This window comes from Sciurus vulgaris (assembly GCF_902686455.1).
Source record: "Sciurus vulgaris genome assembly, chromosome: 3".
Classification (NCBI taxonomy): domain Eukaryota; kingdom Metazoa; phylum Chordata; class Mammalia; order Rodentia; family Sciuridae; genus Sciurus; species Sciurus vulgaris.
The window spans coordinates 92,658,127-92,679,886 of NC_136463.1; the positions used below are offsets into that span (position 1 = coordinate 92,658,127).

At 35.3% G+C, this 21,760-nt stretch overlaps 1 protein-coding gene across 3 annotated transcripts in view; it reads left to right on the forward strand.

Annotated features, from left to right (window-relative positions):
- The window catches only part of THSD7B (thrombospondin type 1 domain containing 7B), an 842,386-nt gene that overhangs the window by 488,040 nt on the left and 332,586 nt on the right, over positions 1-21,760 (forward strand). For 2 of the 3 annotated variants that reach the window (XM_079135600.1, XM_079135599.1), the window contains exons 11-12: positions 7,555-7,684; positions 10,899-11,002. The exons of the other annotated variant lie outside the window; for it this stretch is intronic. In XM_079135600.1, the coding sequence (XP_078991726.1) occupies positions 7,555-7,684; positions 10,899-11,002 (234 nt within the window). The remainder of the gene's footprint in view (positions 1-7,554; positions 7,685-10,898; positions 11,003-21,760) is intronic. 3 annotated transcript variants of the gene reach the window in all.

Below are 21,760 nucleotides of genomic sequence, written 5' to 3' on the forward strand. Positions count from 1 at the left end.
CTTTATTGGTATAACCTGTGTTTAGTAGAGATCTCTATACTTCTGTTACTTAGAAATAGATAATCATACTGGCAAACATAGATTAAGTCTACCTGTGTAGCTTAGGAAGGTCTGCAGGCCTTAAACTGACTAAAAACTTCTGACTCTGGCAGTTTCTCTGATAGTTATCAGGCTACATCTTAAGTTACATTTAACTATTATTTCCTTTAAATGCCCAAGAATGGCTATATTTTGGTTTTAACTGTTTTGCTGGGTATCTAAGATCAAGCTGGTCAAATTGACCTGGTTCCTGTCTTGTTAAAGAGTCAGCTGAGTCCCACAGGGGTCACTCGTACAGAACTTAAGAGCGGCTCCTTAGCTCCACCAGTGACTTTGATTAGGCAGGGTCTCTTGATGAGATGACTTCCTTTAGAAACATCAAGGGATATTTCCCCTTTTCCATGACCCTCCTCTGCAGCAGATGCACTGGATGATTTTTCATCCTCTAGTCTCAACAATCTCCTTGATCAGGAGGTTGTGTGACCCAGAGTTGCAACGCTCCTTAGAGAAGTTCTCTTATTCCCTGGGTTCAGGCTAACGTTGAGGGCAAGACCCAAATATGGACTTTTCTTGACCTCTGTATTTAACTCCAATTTCTAAGTTTGATCTTAATTATCCAGCAAGCCAGTCTCACCAGTCATAAATTAAGAGTAATGGGCTTTAACTTTAATGTCCATAACTTTACAGTTATTTACCCTTTTATCTAACTGGAGTCTGCATTAGTACTGGAAGTTACCACTATCTATTCTATAGGTGATGGCTTATTATCACAAGTTACCTAGGTTGTTTGTTCTTGGAGCAGCTACTTCTGCAAAACATTAACAGGTAGCAGTTTTACAAAATGAAATTAGCAAGAGTAAAAATATATTCAGCTTGTATAATAGCTATCTTGAATTTTGATTGAGAACTACATTCTATCCCCTATTTGAGATCACAGTAATTTTACAACAAGAACCAATCTTTTGACTATAACATTAAATAAGCTGAAGTCTGGCTTATTTTGGAGTCACTCTAACATGCAGTAAGGTGGGAGGCAGAGCCTTATCTCAGGTAAGGCAGGGCTCTTTACAGATCTTAAGTGTTCTAATTCTGATGTTGATCTTTGCTTCTTTTCCTTAAATACCATTAAGTAGTTTACATATACTGTTTCCTGAGTCTATATAAACTTTATAATTAACACAATTTAACATAGTATCTAAAACATGAATCAAAGAAAGGCTGAGAGAGCTTTTAACTTTCCTTTTGTGTGATTAAGTGGCAAAATGTTTTCATGTTTCTTTCATATTTCACAATATTAACCTTTAAACAAATCAGACTCTAATGTTTAGAAATACATTTACATTTGAAATTCTTTATCTCAGTGTAAAAAGTAACAAATTTTACACATACCCTATTGATAGCAGGTCCTATAATAGAACATTAAATGATAGAAATAAATCCCCAATAAAATTTACTCTTTATAAGTTTAAGATTACCATTACAGACAAGTTTAATCTGGAGGATAGCAGAGCTTAATAAATTCCTTGCTTTAAAAACTTGTGGTCCTGAAAAATGTGTACACATTTAATATACAACTAGTGACCATTTCACAAATACCTTGACACTTTTATCTTACCAAATTGAGTTTTTAAAGAGAAATGTAGACTCTGTAACAAAGTACAATACTCTATAATAGTTGTTTAACCATAATTGTATACACCCCAATTTTTAAGACTAATTGTTCTAAAGAATAAAACTTAATAGACACAAAGTTAAGAGTAAATTAGTGTTTCAAATCCTTGTCATTTTACCATGTCATTTTACCATATAGATTAAACTTTGGTTTATATCAGAACGTTAGTATTTCACCTTAGGAAAAACCTTCAATAGTTTTAGCTGTCTCACATACATATAACCAACTTAGTTACACACAAACTTGTTGAAACTTGCCCTTTACTTACACAGACTTTCTTAGCACTTACTTAGACCCTCATGTATTACATCACACAAGCACTTTCTTACCCAGAAACATTTCCTTTTTCCTTTTACTAAATATATTTCCATACCCAGAACCTTTTATTTTCTCTTTCCTACTCGTTGACCCCTTTTTGTTCACATTCTGAAACAACTCTTATGAAATTTCTGAATTTAGATAAATTACTCTATTTTAATAAGATTAAATATTCTGTTGTTTATAGTACTCCAATTGAAACACAGTTGAAACTTTTGGGACCCTTTGTCTATAGAATTGCACTTGTTAGGACATAACTCTTAGTAACCTTGTTTTTAGTTTAGTGATGACACAAAACAAGTTTAAACCCTTTTATTTACCAACCTATGAAAACACCAATAATGTTTAAGTATGATACCCCATGGAATTTAAGGAGTTAAAAGTACTCGATGTTATTTAACAATTAGCATTTTAACTTTGTAAATTAATCAGATGTCTCTACAAACACATTAGAGTAATCCCATACATGTTAACTCTAATTCACTTATTCTGTAAAAAAACCAAGATATCAGACAAGTGTCCTGAACAGTATTTGCTGTCTCTTTCCTGTTGAAGAAAAGTCCTAGAAACAATTGATATTAGACATTTTATTAACATCAATATTTTATTAGCTTGACCACCTAGAGACTTGCAAGTTATTTTCAAAGACATTTTACTCTTATTAGTTTACCCAATTTGAACCTTTTTAAATCACGTGAATTAAAAGTATCTGGATCCATTTTTAAATTTTAATTTTAGGAGCGCTCAGTTTTGATACAGACAAAACATGACATCAGACAGCACAACATACAAATAACACAAAATCAAGCCCTTGTAACTTTATAGGTGAATCTCCATTGCAGTGTAACAGATGTTCAAAAACTCTAGTTGAATAAAAAAAATAGAACTGATCAAAAAATCATGAGCTCAAAAAAACATATAATTAAAAATATAGCATTTACTTTGCTGGAGTTTTAAAGACTCTTTTTACCTTTTTTTTCCCTGGGTTTGAGACTGGTCTCCTACTGAGCCTTTAGGCTTCTTTTATTTATATTTCAATGTAAGCCTTGACTGAGATCTGGAAGGATCTAACAGGTTTTTAACAGAAACTCTGTGTCTAAGGCATTTTAGCCACCTCATCAGGACAGGTTGGATGTTAAAATTATGAGACCTTATTTCTCATTACTTTTGAGACTGAAGCTACTTTGCTAAGTTACCCTTCAGGGCTGTCGGGAGGGGGAGTCCAGAGAAGGAACGTTTGGGGTCCACCCGAGTGTAGCCCGGGCCGAGAACCCCGCAGTTGTTCCAACCCTTCCTCCACCTTGTCCGCCACAAACGCACAACAGAACCAGATACAGACGGGCGCCAATCTCTGATCCACCAATTGAACCCCATCAGCGCCCTTACCAACGGAGACTACCAGGCGTCCCTGGCTCTCCTTCCACCCTTAGGGCGTCCCCCAGGGCTGCAACCTGTGGCCCCCCAGGCACGTCTACCGGCCACTGTTCGGCCCCTCTCACGAGTCACCAAACGGCTGCCACCGAAACCGAAAGCGCGCTCACAGAACCAGACCAACTAAGAAAACACAAGACAAAGACAACTTCGGGGTACCCCTTCTTACCTCCAAGGTCGACTCCGCGGATGAGGGGGGGCCATCTTATCCCGGAAGAGCCCCCAAATGTAAGGCCCCCCAAAAAGGAAACCCCAACTCTGTCCCATGGATGGACGGCAACCCCAATCAACCGCAGGAGGCGTCACTTGATGCAAACCGCAAGAGGTGTTTATTCCAGCGCGCTGGGACCCAACTCCAGGAGTCGAGTCCCTAGCAGAAAATCTTGTAGGTTTATAAAGGCAGAAACCACACATCGGGAGGGGTCACACATGAAAGGGGGAAAAGGGGGAACAAAGCTGCCAGGAAATCTCAAAGGGGGTCTGGGTTTGCTGACAACATGTTTCACAATGTTTTACAACAGGCTGTAGATTCTGGTCAATAGTTTCTGGTAATCCTACTGTTTGAGCACTATCTGGCTATCAGGCTCAATTTACTCTTTTACTCTCTGTTTGGGAACAGAGAACAGCTTTAAGGGCTTTGTTCCCATTACTGGGAGGGAAACCTTAGGGAGTTGAGATAAAACAGACAGCTTAAAAAAATGTCCATTCTTTCACCTGCAGCATTTATATCAAGGTGTAGAGGGAAAATCCTTCAAAACTGAATACTGAATATGAACATTCCAAAGTTCAAGGGAAAAGTAATGCACAAAAACATCTCTTAACAGGTATCTCATACATCTTGGTGTTTCCTTGTTTGGAGAAACTTTCTTAGTTCTCTCTCTTTAAAGACATGTGCAATGATTTCTTCCTTTGTCTACAATGAGTTGTTTTCCCCTCTGGAGAATTTTACCTTTGTGCTAAGTATTTGTTTCACCATGGAATCCATCCTTCTCAACCTTGACCCGGACAACTGTAGGGCATGAAAATCAATGCAACTCTTTTACACAAACTTTGTTTTTTGACTTGCATTGAGTGTATTGTATGTGCGTGTGTGCATATGAAAGGGAGAAGCATTGATCCATGCTGTAGAGCTAGTCCCCTTTAGGTTTTCTATCCCAATGTGAGGTGAAGCCAGCCCTTTCATTCTACTATCTTCAATCTTCACTTTATAATCTCCTAAAATAATATTTGGACAAACACACACACACAAGCCCACTGACATGTATACATTCTAAGTTAATTTGCAGAGTAAGTACAATGTAATTTGAATTAATTGGGAGAGGGGAAAAGACTTCTTCCCAGAGGCACAATTATTTACAAATATTTCTCTACCCAAATGAAGGTAGCTTTTTATGCTATCATGCAGAATTGTTTCACTTAACTTTTTTTTTAATGCTTCTGTTTCTTTATACCTCACAGGGACTTCATTGTATTTTAAAAAAGGATAATTGTAGCATTCCCTCATTTTAATAGCAGCATCTCTCCTTTGACTATATTGGGATGTCCTGGCAGGAAACAAGTGGCCCTTAAATGGGGCAATTGAGGAAATTTAATGAAGGTATGACTTACAATGGAGTGGAGATTACTAATGTAAATTAACAGCAGGTGATGATTCAGTACCCGGGCTAGTGATAGATGGGAACCTGGAAGTCAATAGAGAAAAGTATAATTAGTGGAGCCCAAAGAAAGTAACTGGAGTGAAGTGCCAATTCATAGGAACTACAACTTTTGATAGAGGTGGGAATGTAGTGGAATAAACATCCTGATCCCTCTCTCCTCGTTTCCTCTTTTTTCCTTTGATTGTGTGATCCTCTTCCCATTGGATAAACTCAACAGGAGCCAGTAGGCAAGTTGATCACTGACACAGTCCTTCTGTGGTTAGTTCCCTACTAGGTATAGAGCAGGTTAAAGATGAACACCGAGGGGATTTGGAGAGCAAGTGGCAAAGATCCTGTGCACCTCCACTTCTGGTTCAAGGTCATGAAATATACATGTGTGTCATTCTCCTGTCCTTCTCAAGAACTTGTGAAAATTATTTATCAAAAAATGATTTCAAAGTCTTAATTCCTTTTTCAACAAAAAGGAGAGGTCCAACAGTAGATGAGAGATCTAAACTTAAAGAAGACAGACCTTGATGGATAAAGACTAAAGAATAGTGACACTGATGACAGGGAACCTGCAACCATGACCTAACCTAGCAGGAAGATGATGGCTTTGGGAGAGAAAGCCTGTGTACCCTGGAGGACTCCACAGCCTCAGGGTGGCTGGCCTGAGGGAAGACAGGAGCAAGGAGTAGGCTGAAAAACCATTATGGGTTAAAAACTTTAAATAACAGTAGAGGCAATAACTAAGTTCTCTTCAATTATAGCAGAAAGTCAATAGGTAATCTCTAAAGTTCATAAATTAAGAAATAATGACAGAGGTATATTACATATAGATTTGGAGATAACCACAGAACTAAATATAGAAATGGAGAGTTAAGTGTTCCCTCTGAGGAGGAAGACAAAGTAAGGGAGTTTGGATTTCAGGTCAGTTGTTTTTCATTGTAAGTCTTGTATTAATCATTTTTTAAAAACCATATGCATACATAATTTCATTAAATGCTCGTTTTCCTCCTTTTGTGTTGCTCCATTTAGTATACTACTTTTCTAGAAATTAACTTCTTAACAGGTTAGGTCCATTACCTGTCCCAAACCTACCAATTAACACCATGTTCTCCTGCACATCCCTCTTTCTCATTCTTCATAATTTTCACTATGCATTTTCCCTCCCTCAGCCCTTGGTAGACATGCAGGCAAGCCATCTACACCAACCTTCTCTCTGAATATACTTACGTCCCTTTCTCTGTAAATTCCTTACACTTCTGTGTCTCAGTGCCTCTTCTCAAACTGGATCCTTGGCCTGAAGTGATTTCATCACATATGTATGTATGTGTGTGTGTGTGTATATATATATATTTTTTTTCCCTATTCAGTTTTCAAAACACAGGATAACTCCTCAATGACCTCAATGACCTAACTCAATGATCTAACTCCTCAATGACCTATCTCTGGTTTCCAGAGTCATAAAGGATTGTTCTATCTTCTATACCCACATAACACCACATCACTGCTTGACACAGCTCGTACTCTGCAGGCTTGTAACTAGTTATGTATACATTTGCCCCATTCTTCTTCCAGTTTAAGTTCTGTAGGTCAGAGAGTTACATCTGCTTATCTAGTACATGCCACATATCTTGCATTTAGTAATTGAAGCATTTTATAAACACTATGAAGATAAGTGACTTTTGTTGTTGATTCAGAAGACATCTAAAGATTGTGAAGTGATGCCCTAACACATAAATTGATCAGTTTTCTTTTTGAGGTGCTTATTAATACTTCTACTTCTCAGAAAAACCTTGAAATGAACATTAATTTTTTCTTTACCAATTTTAGTGCATATTCCCTAAATTCCAATTCTATATACATACATATGTGTATTTATATATATGTGTTTGTATATGTGTGTATACATATTGGTTATGAGGTTATGACAATAAGAAATTTTATGAACTAATATGTAATATAAATAAGTAGGCTACTAAATATTAATTTATTAGGGGAATTTCTATTATATAAAGTAGCCTAAAGAGGGAAACACCTTATTAGAGGGAATAAATTAATAATAAAACCCCAGAGCAGTTAGCTGTTGTTTGAGATTCAGGAGGGTTTCTGAGACCCCTCAGATCATGCCCTTGTATATCTTATGTCATTTGAAATGTAGATTCTAATTAATTGAAAATACATTAAAACAGTGGCAAGTCATATTTACATATTAGAATAACATATATTTGAAATTACAGTTGCTAATAGTGTGTCTGTGTCACAGATGTAAACTTGTGCATTAACCTTAGTATTTGCTAATTCTTATTCCTTGGCTGTCTTTCCACATGTGCTTACTTCATCTCTGCCTCTGTATCTTTGTGTCTTTTACTCTCTCCCTGCTAATTACTATCTGGATTTTGGTCTGCATCAACATATAAAGGACACTGTAATTTTATTTCTCCTTTATTTCAGGAAATGCCACAATAAAACAGTCTCGATACAGGATTATTATCCAAGAAGCAGCCAATGGAGGTCAAGAATGCCCAGATACCTTATATGAAGAGAGAGAGTGTGAAGATGTCTTATTGTGCCCCACATATCGGTAATTAGTTACCTTTTCAAATTATCTTTAAATCTAAGTATATATCCTACTCTTTTCTTGCATATAATATATGGTTGCTTAATGAAAAATAAGAGGAGGTAATGTATATTTTCGAATACTTCAGTGTTTTTCCCTTTTTAACTGAAATATATTTGAAAGGAGTAAAAGCTATCAGCATCTAATTAAAAGGGAAAAATCAAAACATGTGTGACTCCAAGTGAACTCTTAGATTTCTGTCACTTCTGCAGTCAATTTTAGGATCATGAGCCAAAGAAATTCATGATGAGGTATTTCCCTGGGGACAAACACCCCTCCCCCCCCCACACACACCAACCAACCACACACAGAGGATGTAACATCTTTATTGTTTTCATCTTAAAATTTAATAAAAAATTAAGAACAAATTTGTAGTCCTTTAATAATTATTTTAATCAAAATATTTTAGATTGTCAATTTTTATCACAATTTCAGAAACAACCAGTTAAAGTGTTTAATCTATGGAGAAAATATTTTGTTTTAAAAAGGGAGAAAATCAGACTATGTAGAGGGAATTGAGGGGGAGTATGAAAAATGGTGGAATGAGACAGATATCATTACCCTATATACATGTAGGATTACATGAATGGTATGAATCTACATCGTGCACAACCATAAAAACGAAATGATGTACCCCATTTGTGCACAATGAATCAAAATGCAGTCTGTAAAAAAAAAAAAAAAAAAGGAAGAAAATTAGTGTCTTTTAAGCTGTATTATGTTCCCTCTGTCTTCTCTTGGAAAATTGCTAGTTATTATTCACAATAACAATATCTCAGGTTTCTGTGTTGGGTCATAACCTTCCACTCTTTTTAACACTTGTGTGTTTTAAATTTGAATCATTTCTTTAAAGTATTTTTGAATTAAATCCAATCACTGCTGGATTTTGCTGATTCGTGAAAACTACTCATGGTGTTAGCAATCATATGGTTTTGTCAGCACACTTAAAAATACTGTTAGCAAAGATGTTTAGAGTTTCTCCTGATTATCTGATAAACTATTTAAAGCTGTGAAATTCAAGGGCTAATTTGTTTAGGAAAATGTAAGTTCTTTTCAGAGAAAGTCCTCACTTTTGATAAAGTTCAAGAGGGTCATTGAAGGAGTCCAAATAACTATCAGTTTCATCATGCTTTACTTCTATGCTTTTCATCTGGTGCCAATTTTGGAAGGATGTAAATAAACACTGGGATCAGGCTCAGAGTACCATTTTTTCTTCAGTAACCACAGGGCCATTGTGGAAACACTGTCAATATGTATCCTTTAGTGCCATGTTTAAATATTGAAACTTCTAAGGCTTGCAAAAGAGCTCTCAAGGAAGGTAGCCAAGTGACAAATTAGCCAAATCAAATATTATTAGACATTTTTATGAACCCAGGGCTATTATAATCAGATGTAATTCTAGAAACTATTAACAGGCCATTCTGTTGTCCACTCTCTTTACTATCTGGTTGCACTTTAATTTAACAACTTATGTTTGAACTAGTTTCTATTATTAACCTCCTGCCATTTCCTCTAGAAATCGGTTCCACTGTGTATGAACTGGATGATTGTACCATGTCTCCTGATGGGTACTTCAAAGTGTGTCCAAGTTAACATAAATCTCTTCTCTTTAGTGAAACATTCTTTAATTTTGAGCAATATGGTTCCACTTTAGATTTTGCTTTCCCCAACATTGGTATATTAGGAGAGACATTATCCTAAGCAGCAAGTTAAGGTAGTTCTTTATCTTCATCCTTCTTTTATTTATTTATTTATTTATTTTTTATTTTTTTACAGAATGCATTTTGATTCATCTTTCTTTTTAACTCTATTAATATATCACATCTACATGTTTACCAAGTTAAAACAGAAGTGCCTATTTATTTGTCCTGTGAATTATAGAATTTCTCAACACATTAAGTTAGCAAGAAAAGGGGAAACAGCATGAGAACTTTATCCTTATATAGACCTTGCAATGGACTGCAACCAAGGGGTTATAGCTGAGTATTCAGGGACTCAGGACTGAGAACTGTCCCGTGCTGACTTGGGCAATCTCAAATTATCAGTTAACCTCTCTGAACTCAAGTTTATCATCCTAAACCTGAAAGTTTAGCATGGGAGTTCTGAAAATTCCTTCCTTTCCTTTCAGTCTATATAGCAAACTAATCTAGATTAAATGTGTACAGGGTGTATTTTCGTTTAGCTATTTCCTGATTTTTTTCCCCTAACTCCTTAGTTATTCCCATTATGGTGGCCACTTGAAGAAGGTCAATGATATTTTTACTTCATGTATCTATTTTTTTTTTAAGTAGCCCTCTTATCAAAGGTTGCTCATATTGAAAAAGCATTAAGATACACTAAGTAAAAGAACAGAATCTATGATTAGATTTATAGGGCTTGAATTTTCTGAAACATTGTGCAGTAACAGGTTTAAGGATTGAATTAGCTGTGAGTCATAAAAGTAGGAGTTTTATTAGCCTAATAAAGGAAAAAAAAAAGTGGAAAGCCAGGTGACTGTCTTAAAGACTATTTCCTCATAGGAAGAGAAATCTTGACATTTCAATAGAGGTTCATTCACTCCTCTCCCCTGTGAGGAACTATCATATACGATACTCCCCAGATCCCCTCTTTACCTTTTATTCTATAACCTGTTGAGATGTTTGAGTTACTTCTGTGTCCTAGGAAGCACCACATAAAAAATTCTGAAGCAGAAGGCTGAGTGTTGAAGGGTTTCCTCCTAGGGTTTCAGAGGTTCAAATTTAGATCCTCTAATGCTCCAGTAGGACATAGGGACACTCTCTCTCTCTCTCTCTCTCTCTCTCTCTCTCTCTCTCTCTCTCTCTCTCTTTCTCTCTCATACACAGTTTCAAGTTTATAAGACACCCAATTGATCTGTGTTTCTAGTGCTTTTTGTTGCTACTTTTCCATATGAGCTAAGGTTTGTATGCAAAATATTCAAAATCTAAAAATTGAATTACTGCATTAATCATGAATCTGGACATGGGAGCCTGCATCATCCCTAGTGCTTCTTAGAGCTTATGGCATTGATGTCAAGTACATATTTTTTTCAAGTACATTTTTATTGAATTATTATCTTTATGATTTTAGATTGCTAATCTATATTTCAGGTATTTCTATTGTATGTTTGTCATAGTGAAAAGTCTAAAATTCCTCGTCCTCTTGCTCTTTGTAATCACAGGTGGAAACCACAGAAATGGAGTCCTTGTATCCTAGTGCCAGAGTCTATCAGGCAGGGAATAACCGGTACCAGTGAAGCCTGCGGAAAGGGGTTACAAACAAGAGGTAAGGAGGTTTTCTATTTACATGTAGTTTAAAATAGTTTTTTTCTTTCTGTGTTACTTAAAATCATGTTACTCTTATAATGAGTAAAGTCCATCTCACATTATCATTCAGTTATCAGGGTAACATGAAAATATTTACAGAAAGCAAAATCTCCAAAAGTTTACCCTCAATGCATCTTGTCTCCAGAGGCAACTAGAAGATTACTTGACTAGTATGAGCAAAACAGGAAAATTGGGTATACTAGAAGAGAGTCCATTCACATTCAAGGGGTGAAAGGGAAGGGAAGTCCTAGAACCAAAGTTCTAGGACTAGAACTAGAGAGCACACCTAGAGAGCAACTAATGTTGGTAGGAACAAAAGACCTATAAAGTGTCAGGATAGAAATATTAAAATAAAATTGGACAGAATAGATCATTTGTCATGTTTGACCTGGAAAATTGCATGGGAAACATTACACACTTGTAAAAACACCCACATTTCAGAAAGGTTTGCAAATAAAATGTGAAGGAACTCCAGGAAATACAAAAAGTTGTAGGTGCCAGGTACAGTTACAATCCAAATCTTCAGCTCTTTTGCAAACAGTGTCATAAAGACAAAACACCGAAGTATGTGTGCAAGCAAAAATTGATTCACCAATATTGACAGTTTGATGGCAGGGCTTGGGAAGAACTCTAAGAAGACATCAATAGAAAATATCTTAAATAGGGAATTAATAGATGGAAATATATGCATATTTGCATAAGTAAGAAATATACATCAAAGAAAACTGTAAAAGGGTCTAAAATAATTGATTCAAAATAGGGACTTGGGTAATTATTTTTCACCATTATGCAAATTTGAATGCTATGTATATGTATTACTTAGACAAAAATATACTTTAAATGGTGATTTATTTCATGTACTAAGTGGTTATGTAAGTAAATACATAGCAAAAGGCTGGAGAAACTAAGTCCAGGAAGAAACATTCCACTGGAGGAGAAATGAGGCAAGAAAGGAGAACTTATGTGTTTTATACTATAGAGAACTTTCTACTGTGTTCATTGCTTGCTTGTTCTCACAGATAGGGTCTTGGTTTTGCATGTATATTTGTAGGTTGAATTGTAGATCCCAAAATATATATTTATATCTTAAACCCTGTAACCTGAGTATGTGGCTATACTTTGAAAAAAAGATCCATGTAGATCTAATTAAAAATAGGAAAGGTTGATACAATCAAAGAGTGCTAAATGCATTATGAAAATGTCATAGTGAAACACGGTATTTTGTACAATTAAGGTGTGCTGTGAAAGAAGAATAGAGGAACTTTAGATTATGTAGAAGGAAATGAGGGGGGTATGCAAAATGGTGGAATGAGACAGACATCATTACCCTCTGTACATGTACGATTACACGAATGGTATGAATCTACATTGTGCACAACCATAGAAATGAAGTGATTTACCCCATTTGTGTACAATAAATCAAAATGCAGTCCGCAAAAAATTAAAAATTTTTTAAAAATTTAAATATGTGCTAATTATAATACAAAGTAAGAATCTGATGATAAGATTATCTTGGACTTTAAATCCAATGATGTGTTCCTATAAGACAGGGAAGACAAGGAATATTGGAATGATGTAGCCAGAAGCCAAAGATCATCTGGTTCTACCAGCAGCTGGAACATTCAAGGAGGGATTCTCCCCTGCAGCCTTTGTAGGTTGTGTGGCCCTGCTGATACCTTGATTTTGGACACTTGGTCTCCAGAGTGTGATAGAGTATATTTTCCTGTTTTTAGCTACTAGTATGTGGTAGTTTTTTATGACTATCCTAGGAAACTAACAGTGTTATTGTTGTTGTTAACTTGTCTAGGTGTTCTTATGCTATCACTACAAGGAATCTTATGAATGGGAATTATTTGAGGTTTGGATTATTATTGAGCTCCCCTAGAAAGTGTTTGTGTTTCTTCTGTATACTCACATAGAGTCCATATCTATCAGGAAAAAAAATCTAAAAATTGATTTTCTCTTTGAGGATCCTTTGTGGAAGAACATGAACTCAGACCATGTAGTCATAAGAAAATCAGCTTGAGGTTGTAAATTCTCAAGAAACATTCTTTCTTTCTTTCTTTCTTTCTTTCTTTTTCTTTTTTCTTTTTTTTGTCATCCAATGCAAAGATTTGAATTGCCAATGGACTCGCTGGGACCTTTTGCTAGGCAAGTTTATTTCTACCCAGTTTACCCTTAAACTCTGAGGACTAACTTTGTGATCATTATTTCTTGTGTGGGCCTTATAAAGAGTCCCTATTTTTACCTATGTGCATTATGAAGCCATAAACATGGAAAGTTGGATCTATAAGGTTTAATTGAAACTTTCATGACAAAAGTTGTCTTTCTTGCTTACCTTGTAGGGTCTCATCCTTTCATTTTATTTTGGTCTTTATTGATTCTTTTCTTTCCAACAAACCTAGCAATAAATTTAGAAGATATGTATTTTATCCAATGCTTGTATCTTTTTCATTTGGAAGGATTGTTTACATGGCTAACTTGTTTAATTGGTACATAGTTAAGAATTCATTTGTATAATACTCTTCTAGTTAAGAAAGAAGAAGAAAAAAAGAAAGCAAAATAGCATGTAGAATCACAGCTATGGCTTAAAGTTTCTGTCATCTCCAAGGAGATGGTCATCTTGAGTTGTACTGCCCCATCATCCTTCACGGAGAACCAGGTATTCCTTCTTCTGGGTTTCTTGTACTTAATCTGAATAAAGAAAGAATGGTTGTTCAGCTTTATGGAAAAGAGAAGAAACATACATCTTCTAAACTTTAAAGAAATTGCTCTTACAAGCGTCATACTTGAGTATTGAAACAAGAGGGAAAAAGTGAAGATACCGGCATTCCTAGAAGTGTGAACTAATCTCTAGGCAAGTTCTTTTTATTATCCAAAGTCACTGCTTTAAAACTGGTTTAATAAGACTTCTGAGTATTTTTCTTGTGGACAATACTTTCATCTCATTTATCAGCTTATGAGTACTCTCTGTCAACATAAAGACTCAACATGTGGCACTGGAATGGAGACACAGTAGGTGCTGGAGATGAAAGGTGTCTTGTCAGCAATAGCCTGGACTTTCTGCATTCTTTGGGGTTACTTTCATTGAATAATGTTATGTGGACCAAAGGAGATAGATCTCTAATCACTGTCAAATCTTTTGTTCTTTCATAATTAGTTTTGGTCACAGTGAGAAACTTAGCCTTCTTACATGATTGTTTTGATGGAATGTGTTTTTCTTCACAAAGAATCTCTTTTAAATGAAAGTATTTTCCATTTTAAAAAATAAGCAAAATAATTCAATATCAGACTAAGTTCTGTGATACCTTTACTTTTAAATAGGGTGGAGTAAGATATAGGAAGAGTTAAAAAACAGGATAGTCTAAAGTCTTAATAGTATAGCAATTGAATACCTTGTGTCCAAAAATGTAAATACATATGAAATACATATTTGTTTGTCTCCCATTTTAGCAAGGTGTGCTTTATTTCACACTTTTTCATAATGTAATTTCTAAGTTTTTAATATGATTGAATCTGAAAGAATTGATTCTTCTAATTTTCCAAGATTATATGAATTATGTAAACTGTGTATTCTTAAACAGAAGCATGTAAAGGCATGACATGACCAAAATCCAAAGGAAACAATTCATATTGTATGTCTGAGTACTGTATTTTACTGACTGAAAATGTTTCTTCTTAAGTGGTGTTGTCATCATACAGAGAGATGAAGAAGCTAAACCATCAGCTCACTAACCAAATCTGTCTGGAAAACAAAGAAATATAGCAAAAACACACACTTTCAAATAAAGAAATCATCCTAACCTGTCAATAAAATGTCAAAACCCTCAATCAGTGTGCTAGCTTTCTACCACAGTGACAAAGTACCTTAGATAATCAATTTAAAGAAGTAAAGATTATTTTGGCACAGTCTTGAAGGTTTCATCCACTACAACTACTACTACTACTACTAGTACTACTGCTACTACTAGAAATGATCTACATTAGCTGTGGAATATGGGCATCTTCAGCAGGGAATGGGGAACAACTGCAATCTACCCCTAGGACCCCTCTGCCAAAGTCACTTTCTTAAAAGAGCAAAGACATCTTGCAGTATCTTTCTTTTGTTATTTAATGAAAGAAGGATATATCCCCACCTCCCAGATCAACATATTGAAATTTCTGATCTAGGTAACAAGAAAATAATTATCTGAATATATCATTATCAATAACTTTTGTGAGGGCAGTTTTTTTTTTATTTTATTGTAAACAAATGGGATACAAGTTGTTTCTCTGTTTGTACATGGCGTAAAGGCATACCATTTGTGTAATCATAAATTTACATAGAGAAATGTTGTTTGATTCACTCTGTTATGTTTTCCCTTCCCCCCACCCCTCTTTTCCCTCTATACAGTCCTTCCTTCCTCCATAAATGCCCCCCTCCCTAACCCTAACTCTAACCCTAACACTAACACTTCCGTCCCCCCATTATGTGTCATCATCCACTTATTAGCGATATCATTCTTCCGTTGGCTTTTTGAGATTGGCTTATCTCAAATTCCATCCATTTGCCTGCAAATGCCATAATTTTATCATTCTTTATGGCTGAGTAATATTCCATTGTATATATATACCACAGCTTCTTTATCCACTCATCAATTGAAGGGCATCTAGGTTGATTCCACAGTCTGGCTATTGTGAATTGAGCAGCTATGGAACATTGATGTGGCTGTATCTCTGTAGTATGCTGATTTTAAGTCCTTTAGGTATAGGCCAAGGAGTGGGATAGCTGGGTCAAATGGTGGGTCCATTCCAAGTTTTCTAAGGAACCTCCCTACTGCTTTCCAGAGTGGCTGCACTAATTTGCAGCCCCACCAGCAATGTATGAGTGTACCTTTCTCCCCACATCCTCGCCAACACCTGTTGTTGCTCGTATTCTTGATAATCGCCATTCTAATTGTGGTGAGATGGACTCTTAGGGTAGTTTTGATTTGCATTTCTCTTATTACTAGAGATGTTGGACATTTTTCCATATGTTTGTTGATTGCTTGTAGATCTTCTTCTGTGAAGTGTCTATTCATTTCCTTAGCCCATTTGTCGACTGGATTACTTGAATTCTTGGAGTAGAGTTTTTTGAGTTCTTTATAGATTCTGGAGATTAGTGCTCTATCTGAAGTATGATTGGTAAAGATATTCTCCCACTCTGTAGGCTCTTTCTTCGCATTGCTGATAGTATCCTTTGCTGACAGAAAGCTTTTTTGTTTGACTCTATCCCAGTTATTGATTCTTGCTTTTATTTCTTGTGCTATGGGAGTCCTGTTAAGGAAGTCTGGTCCTAAGCCGACATGTTGAAGATCTCGAACTACTTTTTCTTCTATAATCTGCAGGGTCTCTGGTCTGATTCTGAGATCCTTAATCCATTTTGTGAGTTTAGTTTCCAGCATGGTGAGAGATATGGGTTTAGTTTCATTCTGTTGCATATGGATTTCCAATTCTCCCAGCACCATTTGTTGAAGAGGCTATCTTTTCTCCATTGCATATTTTTGGCACCTTTGTCTAGTATGAGAAAATTGTATTTATTTGGGTTTGTGTCCGTGTCCTCTATTCTGTACCATTGATCTACCTTTCTATTTTGGTACCAATACCATGCTGTTTTTGTTACTATTGCTTTGTAGTAGAGTTGAAGATCTGGTATTGCAATACCCCCTGTTTCACTCTTCCTGCTAAGGATTGCTTTAGCTATTCTGAGTTTCTTATTCTTCCAGATGAATTTCATAATTGCTTGCTCTATTTCTGTAAGGTACGTCATTGGGATTTTAATTGGAATTGCATTGAATTTGTATAGCACTTTAGGTAGTATGGCCATTTTGACAATATTAATTCTTCCTATCCAAGAACATGGAAGATCTTTCCATCTTCTAAGGTGTTCTTTAATTTCTTTCTTTAGTGTTATATAGTTCTCATTGTAGAGGTCTTTCACCTCTTTTGTGAGCTTGATTCCCAAGTATTTTATTTTTCTCGAGGCTATTGTGAATGGGGTAGTTTTCCTAATTTCTCTTTCTGAAGATTCATCACTTATGTATAAAAATGCATTGGATTTATGAGCATTGATCTTGTAACCTGCTACTTTACTGAATTCACTTATGAGTTCTAAGAGTTTTCTGGTGGAATTTCCAGGTTCCTCTAAATATATAATCATGTCATCAGCGAACAGGGATAGTTTGAGTTCTTCTTTTCCAATTTGTATCCCTTTAATTTCTTTGGTTTGTCTAATTTCTCTGGCTAGAGTCTCAAGAAAATGTTGAATAGAAGTGGTGAAAGAGGGCATCCCTGCCTTGTTCCAGTTTTTAGGGGGAATGCTTTCAGTTTTTCATCATTTAGAATGATATTAGCCATGGGCTTAGCATAAATGGCCTTTACAATGTTAAGGAATGTTCCCACTATCCCTATTTTTTCTAGTGTTTTGAGCATGAAGGGGTGCTGTGTTTTATCAAATGCTTTTTCTGCATCTATTGAAATAATCATGTGATTCTTGACTTTAAGTCTATTGATATGGTGAATTACATTGATTGATTTCCTGATGTTGAACCAACCTTGCATCCCTGGGATGAAACCCACTTGATCATGGTGCACTATCTTTTTAATATGTTTTTGTATGCGATTTGCTAAAATTTTGTTGAGAATTTTTGCGTCGATGTTCATTAAGGATATTGGTCTGAAATTTTCTTTCCTTGATGAGTCTCTGTCTGGTTTAGGTATCAGTGTGATATTGGCTTCATAGAATGAGTTTGGGAGGGTTCCCTCCTCTTCTATTTTATGGAATACTTTGAGAAGTATTGGAATGAGCTCTTCTTTAAAGGTTTTGTAGAACTCGGCTGAGAACCCATCTGGTCCCGGACTTTTCTTTGTTGGTAGGCTTTTGATGACTTCTTCTATTTCAGTATTTGAAATTGGTCTATTTAAATTGTGTATGTCCTCCTCGTTCAGTTTAGGCAATTCATATGTCTCTAGAAACCTGTTGATGTCTTTTAGGTTTTCTGTTTTGTTGGAGTATAGATTTTCAAAATAGCTTCTAATTATGTTTTGTATTTCAATCCTGTCTGTTGTGATATTTCCTTGTTCATTCCGAATTTTAGTGATTTGGGTTTTCTCTCGTCTTCTCTTTGTTAGTGTGGCAAAGGTTTATCAATTTTGTTTATTTTTTCGAAGAACCAACTATTTATTTTGTCAAATTTTTGTATTGTTTCTTTTGTTTCAATTTCATTGATTTCAGCTCTGAGTTTAACTATTTCCTGTCTTCTACTACTTTTGGTGCTGTTCTGTTCTTCTTTTTCTAGGGCTTTGAGCTGTAGTGTTAGGTCGTTTATTTGTTGAGTTTTACTTCTTTTATTAAATGTGCTCCATGAAATAAATTTCCCTCTAAGTACTGCTTTTATAGTGTCCCAGAGATTTTGATATGATGTTTCTTTGTTCTCATTTACCTCTAAGAATTTTTTAATTTCCTTCCTAATATCTTCTGTTATCCATTCATCATATAATAGCATATTGTTTAATCTCCAGATGTTGGAATAGTTTCTGTGTTTTACTCTTTCATTTATTTCTATCTTCAGTCCATTATGATCTGATAGAATGCATGGTAGTGTCTCTATCTTCTTGTATTTGCTAACATTAGCTTTGTGGCATAATATATGGTCTATTTTAGAGAAGGATCCATGTGCTGCTGAGAAGAAAGTGTATTCACTCTTGGATGGATGGTATATTCTATAAATGTCCGTTCAGTCTAAATTATTGATTGTGTTATTGAGATCTATGGTTTCTTTGTTCAATTTTTGTCTGGAAGATCTGTTCAGTGGTGAGAGAGGCATGTTAAAATCACCTAGTATTATTGTGTTATGGTCTATTTGGTTTCTGAAATTGAGAAGGATTGTTTGACATACATGGATGAGCCACTCTTTGGGGCATAGATGTTTATGATTGTTATATCTTGCTGATTTATGCTTCCCTTAAGCAATATGAAATGACCTTCTTTATCCCTTCTGACTAACTTTGGCTTGAAGTCCATATTATCTGAAATGAGGATGGATACTCCAGCTTTTTTGCTGAGTCCATGTGCTTGGTATGTTTTTCCCCATCCTTTCACCTTTAGTCTATGGGTATCTTTTTCTATGAGGTGAGTCTCTTGTAGGCAACATATTGTTGGATCTTTCTTTTTAATCTAATCTGCCAGTCTATGTCTTTTGATTGATGAATTCAGGCCGTTAACATTCAGGGTTATTATTGAGATATGATTTGGTTTCCTGGTCATTTGGTTCATTTTTTAAATTTTATTTATTTATTTGTTTGACACAACTTGTTTCCTCCTTTATTTGACAATTCCTTTAGGATAATTCCTTCCTTTGCTGATTTGCTTGTTTGTTTTTCATCTCTTCCTCAGGAATATTTTGTTGAGAATGTTCTGTAATGCTGGCTTTCTTTTTGTAAATTCTTTTAGCTTTTGTTTATCATGGAAGGATTTTATTTCATCGTCAAATTTGAAGGTAAGTTTTGCTGGGTATAAGATTCTTGGTTGGCATCCATTTTCTTTCAGGGCTTGAAAAATGTTGTTCCAGGCCCTTCTAGCTTTTAGGATCTGGATTGAAAAATCTGCTGATATCCGTATTGGTTTCCCCCTGAATGTAATTTGGTTCTTTTCTCTCACAGGCTTTAAAATTCTGTCTTTATTTTATATGTTAGGAATTTTCATTATAATGTGCCTTGGTGTGGGTCTGTTGTAATTTTGTGTATTTGGAGTCCTATAAGCCTCTTGAACTTGATTTTCCATTTCATTCTTCAGATTTGGGAAATTTTCTGATATTATTTCATTGAATAGATTGTTCATTCCTTTGGTTTGTTTCTCTAAGCCTTCCTCAATCCCAATAATTCTTAAATTTGGCCTTTTCATGATATCCCATAGTTCTTGTAGATTCTGTTCATGATTTCTTACCATCTTCTCTGTTTGTTCAACTTTGTTTTCAAGGTTAAATATTTTGTCTTCAATGTCTGAGGTTCTGTCTTCCAGGTGTTCTATCCTACTGGATATGCTTTCTATGGAGTTCTTAATTTGGTTTATTGTTTCCTTCATGTCAAGGATTTCTGTTTGTTTTTTTTTTTTTTCAATATCTCTAACTCTTTATTGAAATGATCGTTTGCTTCCTGTATTTGCTCTTTTAACTGTAGATTGGTGCGATCATTCAATGCCTGCATTTGCTCCAGTTTTTAATGTTTTAATGCTCCACATTCAATAACCAGTACTTCCTTTTTCCTCCCTTTCCTCCTTTCCCCCGTTTCCCTTCCTGTCCTCTTCTACTCTTTCTTCTGTTTATTTGCAGTCTGTTTTTAAGTTAGTGCTTCATAGATATACAAAAAGGCAAAATTCACTGTGGTATATTCATGTATGCACATAGAATAATTTGGTCAAATTTCATTCTGCTGTTCTACCTTTTCCAATCCAGCCTCTCTACCCCTCTATCCCCTTCTTCTCCACTGCTTTCCTTTCTATTTTCGTGGAATCCCCCTGTCATTCTTTTTCTATTAGTTTGTTCTGGTCTCTGCATATGAGAGAAAATATCTGACCCTTGACTTTATTTCACTTAGCATGATGTTCTCCAGTTCCATCCATTTGCCAGAGAATGCCATAATTTCATTTTCTTTATGTTTGAGTAAAACTCCGTTGTTTATATATTTTATTTATCCATTAATATGCATTTTATTTATCCATTAATTTATTGATGGGCACCTAGTTTTATTCCACAGCTTAGCTATTGTGAGTTGCACTGCTGTAAACCTTGATGTACTTGTATCACTATAGGATGCTACTTTTAGATCTTTAGGGTAAATACCAAGGAGTGAGATTACAGGGTCATATGGTGATTCCTTTTCTAGTCTTTTGGAATCTCATACTGCTTTCCAAAGTGATCATACTTATAATTTGTAGTCCCACCAACAATTAATGAGTAACTGTCACCACATCCTTACCAGCATTCACTGTTATTTGTATTCTTGATGATTCCCATTCTAGGTGGAGTGTGATGAAATCTCAATGTAATAGTAAATTTGTGTTTCCCTGATTGCTAGGAATGTTGAACATTTTTTTTTCATATATTCACTGGCCATTTTGTATTTCTTCTTTTTATAAGTGTTTAGTTATTTTGCCTATTTGATGACTGGATTATTTGTTTCTGTTTGTTTTGTTTTGGTGTTTAATTTTTTGAGTTCATTACATATTCTGCGTATTTATCCCCTATCAGAGGAGTAACTGGCAAACATCTCCCTTCTGTAGGTTCTGTCTTCATGCTTTTAATAATTTCCTTTCCTATGCAGAAGATTTTTAATTTTATCTGGTCCCACTTATTGATTCTTGGTTTTATTTCTTGAGCTTTAGGGATCTTGTTAAGGAAGTGGCTGTACCAATATGTTGGAGTGTTGAACTTTGGTTTTCTTATTCAACTGAAAGTTGTCTGGCTAAATTCCTAGGTATTTGATCCATTTTGAGTTGACTTTTGTGTAGGGTGAAATATAGAGGTCTAGTTTTATTCTTCAACATAAGGATATTCATTTTTCTCAATATCATTTGTTTAAAATGGTCTCTTTTCTCCAATGTGTTTTTGGCATCTTTTGAGTATTGAGTAGCTTTATCTATGTGAACTTGTCTCTGTTTATTCTATTCTCTTTCATTGGTCTTCATGTCTGTTTTGGTGTC